Source organism: Puntigrus tetrazona, chromosome 2, assembly GCF_018831695.1.
Source record: "Puntigrus tetrazona isolate hp1 chromosome 2, ASM1883169v1, whole genome shotgun sequence".
Lineage (NCBI taxonomy): Eukaryota > Metazoa > Chordata > Actinopteri > Cypriniformes > Cyprinidae > Puntigrus > Puntigrus tetrazona.
The window spans coordinates 192,102-209,941 of NC_056700.1; the positions used below are offsets into that span (position 1 = coordinate 192,102).

General features: G+C 44.2%; 2 protein-coding genes across 2 annotated transcripts; both read right to left on the reverse strand.

The window, feature by feature from the left end:
* Positions 1-398: 398 nt before the first annotated feature.
* LOC122360711 lies at positions 399-3,257 on the reverse strand. Its single transcript, XM_043261535.1, has 5 exons — positions 2,864-3,257; positions 1,535-1,684; positions 1,022-1,136; positions 943-947; positions 399-667 (listed from the first exon to the last, which is right to left on the reverse strand). The coding sequence occupies exons 1-5, from the start codon at positions 3,081-3,083 to the stop codon at positions 399-401; spliced, it is 759 nt and encodes a 252-aa protein (XP_043117470.1). The 5' UTR covers positions 3,084-3,257.
* Positions 3,258-11,948: 8,691 nt separating this feature from the next.
* On the reverse strand, positions 11,949-13,249 carry LOC122360720 (cuticle collagen 10-like). Its single transcript, XM_043261549.1, has 4 exons — positions 13,086-13,249; positions 12,828-12,977; positions 12,581-12,696; positions 11,949-12,506 (listed from the first exon to the last, which is right to left on the reverse strand). The coding sequence occupies exons 1-4, from the start codon at positions 13,117-13,119 to the stop codon at positions 11,949-11,951; spliced, it is 858 nt and encodes a 285-aa protein (XP_043117484.1). The 5' UTR covers positions 13,120-13,249.
* Positions 13,250-17,840: the final 4,591 nt, after the last annotated feature.

Sequence of the window (17,840 nt, forward strand, 5' to 3'; positions counted from 1 at the left end):
CATCTGGTGCTTGGCCATCTGATTCACTGTCAGAGCCAGAGGATGGAGCAGGTTTTAGGTCACTATAAGGGTAACCAACAAAATCATAAAGCCAAGGCATCTGGGGGTATTTGGGTTGTTGAGGCTTTCCATCTGGTGCTTGGCCATCTGATTCACTGTCAGAGCCAGAGGATGGAGCAGGTTTCAGGTCACCATAAAGCCAAGGCATCTGGGGGTATTTGGGTTGTTGAGGCTTTCCATCTGGTGCTTGGCCATCTGATTCACTGTCAGAGCCAGAGGATGTAGCAGGTTTCAGGTCACCATAAGGCCAAGGCATCCGGGGTATTTGGGTTGTTGAGGCTTTCCATATGGCGCTTGACCATCTGATTTACTGTCAGAGCCAGAGGATGGAGCAGGTTTCAGGTCACCATAAGGGTAACCAACAAGTCATAAAGCCAAGGCATCTGGGGGTATTTGGGTTGTGGAGGCTTTCCATCCAGTGCTTGACCACCTGATTTACTGTCAGAGCCAAAGGATGGAGCAGGTTTCAGGTCACCATAAGGGTAACCAACAAAGTCATAAAGCCAAGGCATCTGGGGGTATTTGGGTTGTTGAGGCTTTCCATCTGGTCCTTGGGAAACTAGGGCAGTTGTAAAAGGTTTCTCCATTTGCTCATCTATGGAATAAACTGTTCCAGGAAAAACATAATTGGGGAAAGGCCAAAAACCTTGTAGGCTCACTTGGGGATAACGAGAAGGTGGGTTTTTTAATGTTGTAAAATCAGACACTTGTGTCACTGTAGGCGTTTCTGGATTTTGTGTATCAGGAGGAGAGGGAAGCAGCAGAATATTCAAATATTCAGGAAGATTAGGTCCCAGGAAAGTTTCATTTGCAGTGTTAGAGGTCATAGGACAAGAAATGACTGCAGAGTTTCCCTGCCACTGTATCTGCATCACATAATACCCTCCCTGAAAGATATCATGAACATCCACGTTGGTCTACATTACTCTGTGCTCATGTAAAAGAATTGAGAAAGCAGTACCTTTGCGTAACACCACATCCATCATAGGGAGTAGCATAAACGAGACCTGTATAAGTGGGTGCGGCGTGTCCACAGTGAGGTGGCAAATGAGTGAGAAGAACAGCCACCCCATTACCTGTTAAAAGGAATAAGAACTATTGAAAAACAACAACTAAAATTGTATTGATGCATGAGAGTCTAAGGCCATGTTTACATTAGCAATAGAATATGGTTGTCGGTCCTTTATTTGGGATTGACAACCATATTTTCCTTACAGGTGTGAGTTTTAAAAATCTCGTTCACACAGCAGCTTAATGTCGTGTTCAGAATTCTGTCTCTATGAATGTGCAACGGGAGTCATGCCCGCATTCCTTATCAGTAACCATATTAAAAAGGACTCAAATAATGAACTGACAACCATATTCTGCCGATGTGTGAACATAGCCTTCGTGGGACAAGCAAACTAGTAAAACTCAAATACAGTTTAGGATCAAAATCTTTAGAAGACAAATGAAAAATGAATTCACAGGTTACCTCGACAAAGCTCAACATTTTCTACCTCTGGACCACTGAGTTGTAAATTTATGAGATCGTCACCACACCTCAATTTTGGAGACATGGCATCCCAGGCTGCTTCAGAGGAACCGAGTAGCTGCCCTTTAATGAATGTTTTCTTCTGCAGACCTAAAATTTAGTTAGCATACATTCAAACAGACAAAACTGAAGTACTAATGGGCATTTCTTCAACTAGGTGCACTTTTAGTTTTGGAATTTGAAAAAAAAAAAAAAAAAAAAAAAAAAAAAAAAAAAAGAAGTTTGAAGGTCTGTAAGAGGACAAACCTAGATTAGAGAAATCATACATTATTTTTACATTTTCCCCAAACGGCAATGAACAAATCTCAATATAGAGCCATTATTTAAAAACAGAACAACTTATGCCATTCAAGAGTGGTCCAAGATCATCAACTAGTTTTTCCACAACGTATGGTAATTATACATTTGTCAGTGAGAATTAACTGCCTTTAGGACCAAATGCCGAATTGCACCCCGGTCACTCAATCTAATATTGGATTGCATAAGTCAAGCGTCATTTGATTTTTTTTTTATTAAGCAGAGAACGAGCTCAAATTTAATTCTTTAAAAATGTGTGTGGTGACAGAAATGACAATGAATTGTTAATTTAGTGAAACGAGATTAGGGAAATTAATCATGAATTTATACAAAACTGATGTCTCACAGATTAAAGTAACAGTGCATACTGTAAACATCTGATGGCAAGGCAAAACATAAGCAATAATATGATCAATTTGTCATCCTAAACTTCTCTTAACTTACATGTTTAGATTTTTAAAAACAACCTTGCAGGTATAGCATGTTTGGTAACGTGGAATAAATGTTAACTGATCAAACAATGGCTTTGATATTTAGTTAGAATTTTTGAAAATTTTTAATTCCCTCAATGTCCGACACGTGCTCTGATGTCACCGAAAATTTCCATAGAAACCACCTAAACAATCTTTCACAAACATTTTAAAGTGACATTAACAGTGTTGTGGTGGAAAGGACACAAATACTGTGCGACAGACATAGCGGTCTCGTTAAAAAGCCTGAATGCACTTTAATTATTTTGCTAGTGCTTAACTCAGATACATTAGTAGCTAACAGAAGTCATTTTAAACTGTATTTTCATTGTTGGAAAAAAAAGTAACGGAAAGGCAGTAAAGTTTTTAAAATTTGTTGCCACAGAAATAGGAATTTGTCTAAAACTCTTATTTTATAATTATGATTAAAAAAAACATAAAAGTGCCCGTAGTCCAAGAATCACCCTTTTGCTGCGATTACAGCAAACACTAAATGACATACCTGAAATTGCAGCATCGTCACTGAGAAAGTCAGTATTAGAAAAGGGCACAAAATATCCCTCTTGACCTGACACAAATTGTGCCGAAACATCGTCGCCACCTTCATAGTTCGTCTTTTCCGTTTCAGAAAACGGCAACAAACTTTTACAGTATACTAAAGTAATGCACGTGAAAAAATAAACTATAATTAATAACCGTCCACGTATTTTCCAAGACGCCATCGCAGCACAAGCTCGTGAAAGTGATACGTTTATTAAACACGCTTTACCGCGCCACTTTAAGCACTCGCACGTACCACGAATTAAAGCGTAATTTATAGGTAAATCACCTGATCCGTTTAATTATTACTCGAGATTCATTGCCTAGTCTATAGTTTGCTAGGCTGTGTTTGAAATGACATGCTTTCTAACTGGTTACTGCCCAGAACAGTGTGCATACTTACTACTGTTTTTAAGAATAGTGCGTGAAACGATAATCTACAACAGCCCAAGCAACTAAAACCAAAGTAACACATTTAAGTGTCGTCACACGACAAACACTGAGTATTAATTCAGCACAGCTGTCGACCTTGTTACTTTATACACATGCAAGTGCTAACCATTATTTTTGAAGGCTTGTAATAAAAGCAGTACAATTTTACAAAGGAAAAAAAGAATTGGGGTTATTGTGTTAAAATGTGTAATTTGTGTAATATGTTTAAAACATTTTGGTATGCGATTTGATTATGGAGCCCGGATTACATGTAATCAATTACTGTCCAGCACTGTACACACACATCAAATTATGTTAAACTGGTTAAAGAACTTTTTATTAATTTTTCTGAAAAATGAAATGAAAAATAAATAAAAGGTTTTCACTCAGAAATTGCTAGTAGGCCTACATAATCACAAAAACCTGCATAAATCATGGAATTAAACATTAAATGAAACACAAAAACTCCAATAATCTTTATTTACAATTTATTAAGGGCATTGCTGCGGTTTCTGGGGCCTCTGGACAGCCCGGACGTTTTGGATTGTTGCCCTGCTGGAAAGTCCATCTGTGTCTCATCCTTCAGTAGCATAAACTATGCTGCTTCCACCTCTAAAGTTTGGTATTCAATCATTTTACCTGGGTTAACTGCATTATTTGGAGAAATAAACCTTTGATTGTTTTCCTTGTTTTTTTTTTTTCTTTTTTGACAAAAAAAAAAAAAAAAAAAAACAAAGAAACAGGAATTATACATTGTGTATGATGGTGGGTGGGCCCAAGGTCCCTAAAATAAATATTTGGTTGCGTTGGAGAGTCGGTCAAGTTATGAGACTAATGCGAAACACTATGATCCAAAAGTGCTACTCTTGTTAAGTTTAATTTCTTTGTTTAATATAAGTGAGATTGTATTTATTGTTTTTATAAAAATAGAAAAATGAAACAATGAACTATAAACTAAGCATTTGTTTTAATCGAGAGAAAAGACCTTCAATGCAAGTAGGTTTTATTAGTCTTATTAATTTTGTTAATAAAAGTTTGTTGCTTAATATAGACCTATGCGGATTTGCCATTGTACTGTTTTATTGTATCGCCTTTTTACTAATAATAAATGAACCACAAACTAAGCATTTGTTTGAAGTAAGGGGAAAGTCCAAAAACCTTATATTTGTTACAACGTGAACGTGGATAAGTTCTGTTAAATATAATTACTACTTTTTATTTTAGTATTTGCTGATGTTGTGCGTGTCCAACATGCACCAACAAACGATTTCCTAAATCAATTTAAAGGAACAGTTCACCCAAAAATGAAAACTACAGCATATTTTACTCACCCTGACACCATCCTAGGTGTTTATGACTTTCTTCTTTCAAGCGAACAGACTTTTTTTAAACAGTTATCCTGGCTCTTCCAAACATGGTAATGCTTTGATAGTGACCATTATTTTGAAGCTCCATAAATTGGTTATATCCCCAAGTACTGCGGCGTAAAATCACATGTCCTCTAAAGCAGATCAATGGGTTTTCAAATTCTAACCTAAATACCCGACTTCCTGAAAACTTCCTGTGCTTAATTCAGGAGGGGCGATTTTGAGGAGCAGTCTCTGGAGGAGCATGGATAATCTGAAACCTTATCTGGGCTAGACGGGACCAGCGGGAATTTAGGATGGCTGGACGGGACTATTTTAGATGCTTGTTTTCTATTTATACAGTATTGTTAATGCAGTCTCCTTGAGTCTAGCCCAGGTGCCTTTATTAGATAAATTTAGTGTTAGGCAACACAGATCTTTCTACAGGGAATCGGTAAGAGACGTAGATAAGAATCGATAAGTTTTGTTACAATTTAAAAAGGAAACAAAGAGAACAGTCGAGTAGGGAAACTAAATCAAACGTAACGACGCCGCTAATCTGTCTGCAATAGATTTACAGTTTATAGAGAACAAACATCAATAATAAAAATCTGGATCCCATCAGCCAAGCAGGTAATATGCCGGGGAAGCCAAGAGATTGTTCAGTCTGACTAGACGAAAACGAGTTTGACGAAGGAACCGAACCTACCCACAATGTCAGGTGGGCACCCATATCCGCTGCATCAATCACTCGTCTGCTTGAACTATAAATGAATAACAAAACACCCCTACAACGCGAACAAGCTTAAAACAGCCTGATGATACAATGCCTTACACGCAATAGACAACATCAGCCAAATGCCAGCAGGAGAATTATTTAGGCCTTCCAGTTTATACAAAAGTGCACTATGAGCTCTAGCATGCAGCAAACAATCCAGCCAATGTTATCCTACATCCTTGGATGACGCAGAGTCACTCCCTGCCCAATGATAGAACAATCGATGAGCAATCAGTTGACCAGATGCAAGCAGAAAAAGCTCCATTATGACCTACCTCTATGACCTATGACCTGAACTGGGTATTTTGGATAAAATAATTGCAAAGGAGGATAGTCAGGGTAATAAGTATACTGAGGGAACGGGCTTCCAGGGTCCTTTAGAGGGTTAGGCTTCCCTGTTTCTTGGGCAACTGCTGAGGTGTTGGTAAGGGCAGCAGTTGGTTTCTCTGTGGGTTTTGGTTAGCCATCATAAGGGTAGCCAGGATAGCCATAAGGCCAAGGCAGCTGAGGGTATTTGGGACGTTGAGGCTTTCCATCTGGTCCTTGGTCATCTGGTCCAGTGTCAGAGCCAGAAGACGGAACTAAGTTTGGGTCACCATAAGAGTAGACAGGATAGCCATAGGGCCAAGGCATCTGGGGGTATTTGGGACTTTGAGGCTTGCTATCTGGTGCTTGGCCATCTGGTCCAGTGTCTGAGCCTGAGGATGGAACAAGGTTTGGGTCACCATAAGGTGAGCCAGGATAGCTATAGGGCCAAGGCATCTGGGGGTATTTAGGACGTTGATGCTGGCCATCTGTTACCTATGAAACTATGGTAGTTTTATCAGGTTTGTCTGTTTGCATAGCTATAAAATAAACTCTTCCAGGATAAAGATAACTGGGAAAAGGCCAAAACACTTGCGGATACGCTCCATAACAAGAAGATGGGGATTTCATTGTTGCAGAATCAGAAGCTGCAGGTGCTGCTGGTCTTTGCGTGTTAGGAAAAGAGGGAGGCAGCAGAACACGCAGATATTAGGTCCCAGGAAAGTTTCATTTGAAGTGGTGGAGGGCATAGGATAAGAAATGACTGCAGTGTTTCCCTGCCACAGTATCTGCATCACATAATGCCCTCCCTGAAAGAAATCATGAACACAAGTTGGTCTACATTACTCTGTGGTCATGCAAAACAGAACAGAGAAAGCAATACCTGTTGCACAACACCACATCCATCATAGGGAGTAGCATAGACAAGAACTCTGTTAGTGAGTGTGGTGTGACCTTCGAGACATGGCATCCCAGGCTCCTTTAGAGGAACTGAGTAGTCGCCTTCTTTGACAAACATGTTCTTCTGCAGACCTGAAATTTATAATTGTTGTACATTCAACAATTCAAACAATTAAATATTTATATACATTGATGTTACAGCAAGCACAAATGACATACCTGAAACTGCAGCATCGTCACTGAAATGGTTGATATTAGAGAAGTTCTTGGTCTGACACAATTTGTGCTGAAACATCTTCGCCACCGTCATCGCTTCGTTTTTGCCGTTTCAGAAAATGGCAACAAACTTCTACAGTGTACTAAAGTAATGCATGTGAAAACGCAAAGAGATCACTCAAACAGAAAAATCTAATACATAAATGAAAAAAAAAAACTAAAGTCGACACAGAGAAAAAAAATGCAATTTAGTAAAAACTGAACAAATAGACAAATGCATAGAAAAACAAAATTTTTCACCTTTCAACACTGAACCTAACCCTATTTATACTGTATATTTTACATTAAACAGACAAAAAAACAAAATCAGAAAATAAAGTATCTTGTATCTGACAGTGCAGGTCATTGGTGATGAGACTCATATACATCTCAGGTCCACAGGCCTCAGATTCCTCTTCATTAGACTCACTGATGAGGGGCTGATGTGGTAACTATAACACAAAAACAATGTTATAGTATAGTTGAACGTATTGTGTTTTTTCTTATTAGCAAGCAATCTGAGGAGAAAAGTATAGCGCAGAATAACCCAATGCAGTACTATTCTTGGACACTTGTGTGACTGGATCTAGCTCTCCATCTCCACCTGCATGCAGGCCATGGGACGGGCCAAGGCCAGAGCAACACGGGCCTCCTGCTCCTGCAGCCGCTAGAACTCTGAATCCAGATCTTGTTTGATGTATTATCAGCGAACTTTATACCATGAGTGACAATGGTGCATCAAAGCTGATCTCTGTCCTGCTTTCCTCTGCATCACTGCAGCTGTCATTCAAAGGATAGATTAAGCCCCATTCTGAAGTTTATAATGAAAGTGCAGTGGAAAAAAAAAAATCAATTTAAATGTAATTGTTTAAATTCACAATTATCAGTTGTTGGTCTTTTTATTTCAATGCTTTTTAAAGAAACAGACCGTCATACAGCAGGAATGAATTAGTAAACCATTACATTTAACTAAAATAAAGTGAGAAACGTTACATTTTTGCGTTTGTAAAAACCAGTGATGCACTTCTCACAGAAAGCTGTGCATTAGACTGGTTAGTATTCTACAAAAACAGCCTGTGCACAAATGTCTTCAATGTTCACTTCTGTAAACTAGGATGATGTTTTATGGCATCTCCACAGATAAAAGGTACATGCTGTGGAAAAATGTAAATATACACTGGGTAGTATAGCATGACATTTGTAATAGAATAACCAATTTCCCAATCACTTACCAAGGGAAAAAAAAAAAAAAAAAAACACAATGCTAATTTTTTGATCAAGTTTATTTAGAAAAATTGAAGACAGGACAAAAAATAAAAAACGCAGAAGCCAGCATGTTCATGAACAGGAATCACTTTAGATTACCATTAAATCAGGAGGCAAATCTTTGAAAGCCACGTGCAGCACATTACCAGCCTAATTCAACGCATCTTGCCACAAGGCTTTCCATCTGGTCCTTGGCCACCTGGTCCAGTGTCAGAGCCTGAGGACGGAACAAGGTTTGGGTCACCAAAAAGGTAGCCAGGATAGCCATAGGGCCAAGGCAGCTGGGGGTATTTGGGACGTTGACGCTTTCCATCTGGTCCAGTGTCAGAGCCTGAGGACGGAACAAGGTTTGGGTCACCAAAAGGGTAGCCAGGATAGCCATAGGGCCAAGGCAGCTGGGGGTATTTGGGACGTTGAGGCTTGACTTGTCCGGCGCTTGACTCCGGCACTTGGACTCCCGCACTTGGACTCCGGCACTTGGACTCCGGCACTTGGACTCCCGGCACTTGGACTCCCGGCACTTGACTCCGGCACTTGGACTCCGGCACTTGACTCCCGGCACTTGACTCCCGGCACTTGGACTCCCGGCACTTGACTCCCGGCACTTGACTCCCGGCACTTGACTCCCGGCACTTGACTCCCGGCACTTGGACTCCCGGACACTTGGACTCCGGCACTTGGACTCCCGGCACTTGACTCCCGGCACTTGGACTCCCGGCACTTGACTCCGGCACTTGGACTCCCGCACTTGACTCCCGGCACTTGACTCCCGGCACTTGACTCCGGCACTTGGACTCCCGCACTTGGACTCCCGGCACTTGGACTCCGGCACTTGACTCCGGACTCCTCGGCACTTGACTCCCGGCACTTGACTCCCGGCACTTGACTCCACTTGACTCCCGGCACTTGGACTCCGCACTTGACTCCGGCACTTGGACTCCCGGCACTTGACTCCCGGCACTTGGACTCCCGGCACTTGACTCCCGGCACTTGGACTCCCGGCACTTGACTCCCGGCACTTGGACTCCCGGCACTTGACTCCCGGCACTTGACTCCCGCACTTGACTCCCGCACTTGACTCCCGGCACTTGACTCCCGGCACTTGACTCCCGCACTTGACTCCCGGCACTTGGACTCCCGGCACTTGACTCCCGGCACTTGGACTTGGCACTTGGACTCCCGGCACTTGACTCCCGGCACTCCTCGGCACTTGGACTCCCGCACTTGCCCGGCACTTGGACTCCCGGCACTTGACTCCCGGCACTTGGACTCCCGGCACTTGACTCCCGGCACTTGACTCCGCACTTGACTCCGGCACTTGACTCCCGGCACTTGACTCCCGGCACTTGACTCCCGCACTTGACTCCAGCACTTGACTCTCCGGCACTTGACTCCCGCACTTGACTCCCGGCACTTGACTCCCGCACACTTGACTCCGGCACTTGACTCCCGGCACTTGACTCCCGGCACTTGACTCCGGACTCCGGCACTTGACTCCGGCACTTGGACTCCCGCACTTGACTCCCGGCACTTGGACTCCGACTCCCGACACACTGGACTCCCGCACTTGACTCCCGCACTTGACTCCCGGCACTTGACTCCGGCACTTGACTCCGGCACTTGACTCCCGGCACTTGACTCCCGGCACTTGACTCCCGGCACTTGGACTCCGGCACTTGACTCCCGGCACTTGGACTCCCGGCACTTGACTCCCGCACTTGACTCCCGGCACTTGACTCCCGGCACTTGGACTCCGGCACTTGACTCCCGGCACTTGACTCCCGGCACTTGGACTCCCGCACTTGACTCCCGGCACTTGACTCCCCGGCACTTGGACTCCCGGCACTTGACTCCGGCACTTGACTCCCGGCACTTGACTCCCGGCACTTGACTCCGGGCACTTGACTCCCGGCACTTGGACTCCCGGCACTTGACTCCCGGCACTTGCTCCCGGCACTTGGACTCCGGCACTTGGACTCCCGGCACTTGACTCCCACTTGGACTCCCGGCACTTGACTCTCGGCACTTGACTCCCGGCACTTGACTCCCGGCACTTGGACTCCCGGCACTTGGACTCCCGGCACTTGACTCCCGGCACTTGGACTCCCGGCACTTGACTCCCGGCACTTGCTCAGCACGACTCCCGGCACTTGACTCCCGGCACTTGGACTCCCGGCACTTGACTCCCGGCACTTGGACTCCCGCACTTGACTCCCGCACTTGACTCCCGGCACTTGACTCCGGCACTTGACTCCCGCACTTGACTCCCGGCACTTGGACTCCCTCCACTTGACTCCCGGCACTTGACTCCGGCACTTGGACTCCCGGCACTTGACTCCCGGCACTTGGACTCCCGGCACTTGACTCCCGGCACTTGACTCCGGGCACTTGACTCCCGGCACTTGACTCCCGGCACTTGACTCCGGCACTTGACTCCCGGCACTTGACTCCCGGCACTTGGACTCCGGCACTTGACTCCCGGCACTTGGACTCCCGGCACTTGGACTCCCGGCACTTGACTCCGACACTTGACTCCCGGCACTTGACTCCCGGCACTTGGACTCCGGCACTTGACTCCCGCACTTGACTCCCGGCACTTGGACTCCCGCACTTGACTCCCGGCACTTGGACTCCCGGCACTTGGACTCCCGCACTTGGACTCCCGCACTTGACTCCCGGCACTTGACTCGGCACTTGGACTCCCGGCACTTGACTCCCGGCACTTGGACTCCCGGCACTTGACTCCCGGCACTTGACTCCCGGCACTTGACTCCCGGCACTTGCTCCCGGCACTTGACTCCCGGCACTTGGACACTTGGACTCCCGGCACTTGACTCCCGGCACTTGGACTCCGGCACTTGACTCCGGCACTTGACTCCCGGCACTTGACTCCCGGCACTTGGACTCCCGGCACTTGACTCCCGCACTTGACTCCCGGCACTTGACTCCCGGCACTTGACTCCCACTTGCACTTGGACTCCGGCACTTGGACTTGGACCCACTTGGACTCCCGCACTTGGACTCCCGGCACTTGGACTCCCGCACTTGGACTCCGGCACTTGACTCCCGGCACTTGACTCCCACTTGGACTCCGGCACTTGACTCCCGCACTTGGACTCCCGCACTTGACTCCCGGCACTTGACTCCCGCTCCCCGGCACTTGACTCCCGGCACTTGGACTCCCGGCACTTGACTCCCGGCACTTGACTCCCGGCACTTGACTCCCGCACTTGACTCCGGCACTTGACTCCGGCACTTGGACTCCCGGCACTTGCACTTGGGCACTTGGACTCCCGGCACTTGGACTCCCGGCACTTGACTCCCGCACTTGACTCCAGCACTTGACTCCCGGCACTTGGACTCCGGCACTTGGACTCCCGGCACTTGGACTCCCGGCACTTGGACTCCCGGCACTTGGACTCCCGGCACTTGGACTCCCGGCACTTGGCCTCCCGGCACTTGGCCTCCCGGCACTTGACTCCCCGGCACTTGGGCCACCCGGCACTTGGACTCCCGGCACTTGGACTGGCCACTCCGGCACTTGGCCACCCGGCACTTGGACTCCCGGCACTTGGCCACCCGGCACTTGGCCACCCGGCACAGCGTCAGAGCCCGAGGATGGGACAAGGTTTGGGTCACCAAAAGGGTATCCAGGATAGCCATAGGGCCAAGGCAGCTGGGGGAATTTGGGACGTTGAGGCTTTCCATCTGGTCCTTGGCCACCTGGCGCAGCGTCAGAGCCCGAGGATGGGACAAGGTTTGGGTCACCAAAAGGGTATCCAGGATAGCCATAGGCCAAGGCAGCTGGGCCATTTGGGGCGTTGAGGCTTTCCATCTGGTCCTTGGCCACCTGGCGCAGCGTCAGAGCCCGAGGATGGGACAAGGTTTGGGTCACCAAAAGGGTATCCAGGATAGCCATAGGGCCAAGGCAGCTGGGGGAATTTGGGACGTTGAGGCTTTCCATCTGGTCCTTGGCCACCTGGCGCAGCGTCAGAGCCCGAGGATGGGACAAGGTTTGGGTCACCAAAAGGGTATCCAGGATAGCCATAGGGCCAAGGCAGCTGGGGGTATTTGGGACGTTGAGGCTTTCCATCTGGTACTTGAGAAACTACGGTAGTTGTAACAGGTGTGTCTGTTTGCATAGACATAGAATAAACCCTTCCAGGATAAAGATAACTGGAAAAAGGCCAAAACCCTTGCAAATACTCTTGATAACCAGGAGATGGGGGTTTCAGTGTTGCAGTTGCAGTGGTGGAGGGCATAGGACAAGATATTACTGCAGTGTTTCCCTGCCACAGTATCTGCATCACATAATGCCCTCCCTGAAAGTAATCATTAATACAAGTTAGTCAACAGTACTCTGTGGTCATGCAAAACAGAATAGAGAAAGCAATACCTTTTGCGCAACACCACATCCATCATAGGGAGTAGCATAGACAAGACCTCTGTTAGTGAGTGTGGTGTGACCACAGTCAGGTGGCAGATGAGTGAGGGGAACAGGCACCCCATTGCCTGTCAAAAGGTATAAAGACCATTAGAAACGAAGCTTTTGGACTGTAGCTATTGTGACAAATTGGTACTAAAAGACTAGTTGATTTGGGATAAAATTTAGAAAGCAAGGGGATAAGGAATTCACAGGTTACCTTGACAAAGTTCAACGTTTGCCACGTCTGGACCACCAAGTTGTAAACTCATGAGATCGTCACCACACCTTAACTTCGGAGACATGGCATCCCAGGCTGCTTTAGAGGAACTGAGTAGTTGCCCTTTCATGAACATTTTGTTCCACAGGCCTTAAAAAAAAATATATATATATATATTTTTATTTATTTAAAAAAAAAAAAAAAAAAAAAAAAAAAAAAACCCATACACTGATATTACAGCAAGCACTAATAACATACCCAAGACTCCAGCATCACCACGTCCCACGTCCATCGTTTGTTTTTTCCGTTCCAGAAAACTGAGACAAACTTCTACAGTGTACTAAAGTAATACACGTTAAAATACTCAATAAAAACAACAACCTTCCCCGCATTTTCCAAGACGCCATCACAGCACACGCTTGTGAAGCAAGTGATGCGTTTCTTAAATACAGTGCGGTACCTGCCACTTTAAGCACTCACACGTTCAATGAATTAAAGCCTAATTTAAAGGTAAATCACATGTTCCGTTTAATTGACCGTTTTCAGTCGCCATGACGTGCAATGCTGCTCTCACACTACACACGTGTTTTCACGAAAATGCATAGCAAAGAAAACAGACACACCGACAGAGAAGACAGATCACGTTGCTTTTGATACTAAACAAGGTGACAGCTTTTAAATTGTGTCATTTTAAAATAAATTCAAACTAGCGTTTTATGTTTTTTTAAAGCGTCGTGACAGATCACTATATTGCCTCTTGGGTTCACGTGTTTGAGCTGATCGTCTTTTTTATGTTTACATAAAGCATGAAACGAAAATGAATGAACATCACACCATATTAAGTTCACCGAAGTTAATGTAATATTCTGTCTGATTTGTGGTTAAGTATAGAAGGGATACAGCGGTGGTTACTAATCAGAAACGTGATTTTTATTTTATTTATTTATTTTTTAAAGCCCAATGCGTCGTAGTTTCATTACTTCAGTGTCACAGCCATGGTATATTTGCAGTAAAGGGCCAGTCACAGTTCAATGAGTGAGAAGATTACATAAGCGAACCAAATTGAGCTGCATTGAAAACAGATGAGCGCACGAGTGCATAAACATATCAGGGCGAAGTTCACGGGATTTTGTCCACAGAATAATAAGTGCACACGTTTTGACAGATTATTTTATTTTTTTAACAACAAACATTTAACTTAACATTTACCAATACTTATTGACCGGCAGCTCTAGATGTCGGGCGAAATCGGTCAGCAACGTCAAATACACGTTCTGATTGGTCAGATGGCATGTCAATCAAGCTTTTTGCTAATGGTCAATTATTATTCGATATTGATTGGCTGGTCTACGGTTTCCTAGGCTGTGTTTGAAATTGCACGCTTTCTCACCTTTTACTGCCCAGTAATTACTGTGTTTTTGTTTTTTTTTTGTTTTGTTTTGTTTTTACAATTAGCGTGTGATCCAAGTCTACAATAGCCTAAGCCACAAAATCTTTCAGAGTAGTAAATACAAGTGTCCTCACAAGACAAACACTGAACATTCGCAGGTAGCAAAGACTTCCGGCCCTAACTTGGCATGAAGCCGGCAGTTTGCTTTCAGTCAGCACTGACAAAAGGCATGTGAACCAAACATGGCCTGGTTTTTAGAGAAATATCGACGTATCCTGCATTAAGGCAGTTATTTTTTCATTTACAATGTCTTGTTACATGTACTAACTGTAATAAAAACTGAGTTACATGCAGTAATTTTAAACCACACCATAATACTAACTCTATAGTAAGTTCTTGTTAAATAATATTACTCTGTTTTAAATAAAAAATTACACTGTATAAATATCTGTACTTATTATTGAATTGCACATGGCTCTGCAAAAAAAACAACTGCTTAGACTGGTTTTCTCCTGGAGCAATATTGGAAACCGGTAGGAGCTCATTAATAAACTGATCTGCATCAATTTACAATCTTTGTTTAGATGTTAAGATGTTAAGATCTTAAGAAGAACCAGCTGTCCTCAGCCATCCTGGTGAACTTCTATCGCTGTACAATAGAGAGCATCCTAACAAACTGTGTCACAGTCTGGTATGGGAGCTGCTCTGTTGCTGAGCGTAAGGCACTGCAGCGGGTGGTGAAAACTGCCCAGCGCATCACCGGAACTCCACTTCCATCCATTGAGGACATCCAGAAGAAACACTGTTTGCGTCGAGCACGCAGTATTCTTAAGGACTCCTCTCACCCTGCCCACAAACTGTTTTCCCTCCTGCCATCTGGCAGGCGATTCAGATTCCCCCGGACTAGAACAAGTAGACTGAGGAACAGCTTTTTTACCAGAGCTGTCTCACTACTGAATTCTACCCCCCACTGATGTCTGCCCCACCCACCCCATTAAAACAAAAATACAAAAATGCACTGTTAACATTCATTGCACTCCACTGTATATATCTTTGTAAATGTATGTACATATCCACTGTACATACTCTTGTAAAATTGTCTATACATATCCTGTATATCCTGCTCTTTCTTTCTTATGTACATAACGATCTGTAAATTGTTTACACATAATCACTGTAAATTCCCCCTTCTCATCTGTAATTTAATTTGTACATATTTATCTTTGTAATTTATATTTATATTTGTACCTATATCCTGCACTTGCTGCTTATTGCACTCCTGGTTAGACCTAAACTGCATTTCGTTACCTTGTACTTGTACATGTGTAATGACAATAAAGTTGAATCTAATCTAATCTAATCTAATGTTACAAAATATCTGTCAATAGGTTCTGTAAAATCCAATATTCGCGTTAGCTGTTGATACAAAAGCTATTTTCAAACCATGTTTACTTGCTGTATGTTTCAATGGCTATGACACAAAACCACCTGACTTCTGCAGCCACAGAAAAAGAAATCGACTCAACCATCAAAAAATAGCTATATCTGGCCCCGGATAGGGATGGCGTCATGAGAGAGAGGATGAAGACAAACTGTCAGGAGAGTACAACAGGTTAATGGACTTGTGACTTGATTGGATGTTGAAGAGTTGTGTGCACACTGCTGCTTGTTCATAAACTGAGTCAGATGTTCAAGCACATTGCCACTTGTTTGTGGACTGAATCAGATTCAGAAAAGTTGTGTGCACAGTGCCTTTTGTTCATGGACGAAACATAGATGTTTTCAAGGTGGCCCAAAGCGGCTAGATGAAGGTTTTGTTGAGGCTGACACGTGGAACGAATTTATTCAGTCCTACATAGAACCAGATTAGGGCCAGCTGTAGTCATACATTTTGCTGAGATATAGCAATGCCACGACCCACTCATGTAACGTAATTTATTCCTGTATTTGGGGGCGAGTGAAAGTGGGTTCTGTGGCCCATCACTGGGCCAAACCAGTTTTGCTATGTGGGTTTAATTCAGCCAAGCTGTCATGGTAGTTATTTTATACATAAAAGTGCCAACCATTCTTTTCATGAAGGCTTGTATAAAAGTGTAATTTAAAAATGCAATTTAGTAAAAACTGAACAAGTAGACAAATGCATAGAAAAACAAAATTTTTCACTTTTCAACACTGAACCTAACCCTATTGTTAGAGTTGTGTATTGACATTATGCAACTTTGACCCTTCGGAGGCAAAAGGAGGCAAAGGCTTGCCCGGCCCCCGCCTCAGGCGGACTGAGACCCGTGTGGAGGCAAAGGGAGGCAAAAGAGAGAAACCTGCTTTTCTCCCGCTTGCAAACGACAGCACAATCCTTGCAAGCTAAAAATCCAAAAACTTGTCTTGTGTTTTATTTTGCCTTGGGTTGATCCTTCCTCGTAAAGAGCCGTTTGAGTGAAATAGTCTCAACACCTATTTATATTGTATATTTTACATTAAACAGACGAAAATAAACGAAATCAGAAAATAAAGTATCTTGTATCTGACAGTGCAGGTCATTGGTGATGAGACTCCTATACATCTCAGGTCCACAGGCCTCAGATTTCTCTTCATTAGACTCACTGATGTGGGGCTGATGTGGTAACTATAACACAAAAACAATGCTATAGTATATTTGAACGTTTTTTCTTATTCGCAAGCAATCTGAGGAGAAAAGTACAGCGAGGATAACCCAACACAGCACTATTCTTGGACACTTGTGTGACTGGATCTATCTCTCCATCTCCACCTGCATGGAGGCCATGGGACGGGCCAAGGCCAGAGCTACACGTGCCTCCTCCTCCTGCAGCCGCTAGAACTCTGAATCCAGATCTTGTTTAATGTATTATCAGAGGACTTTATACCATGAGTGACAATGGGGCATCAAAGCTGATCTCTGAGGATAGATTAAGCCTTTCTGAAAAAGTGTATAATTTAGTAAAACTGAACAAGTAGACAAATGCAGTGAAAAACATGAATCAACTTTTCAACACTTTAACCTAACCCAATTATCAGTTGTTGTTGACATTATTAGTAAACTTTTACATTTAAGGCAAAAGGAGGCAAGGCTTGCCCGGCCCCCGCCTCATTTTGAGACCGTGTGGAGGCAAAGGGAGGCAAAGAGAAAACACTTTTCTCCCGCTTGCAAGCGACAGCACAATCCTTGCAAGCTAAAAATCCAAAAACTTGTCTTGTGTTTTATTTTGCCTTGGGTTGATCCTTCCTCGTAAAGAGCCGTTTGAGGTGAAATAGTCTCAACACCTATTTATATTGTATATTTTACATTAAACAGACGAAAATAAACACTGAAATCAGAAAATAAAGTATCTTGTATCTGACAGTGCAGGTCATTGGTGATGAGACTCCTATACATCTCAGGTCCACAGGCCTCAGATTTCTCTTCATTAGACTCACTGATGGGGGCTGATGTGGTAACTATAACACAAAAACAATGCTATAGTATATTTGAACGTTTTTTCTTATTCGCAAGCAATCTGAGGAGAAAAGTACAGCGAGGATAACCCAACACAGCACTATTCTTGGACACTTGTGTGACTGGATCTATCTCTCCATCTCCACCTGCATGGAGGCCATGGGACGGGCCA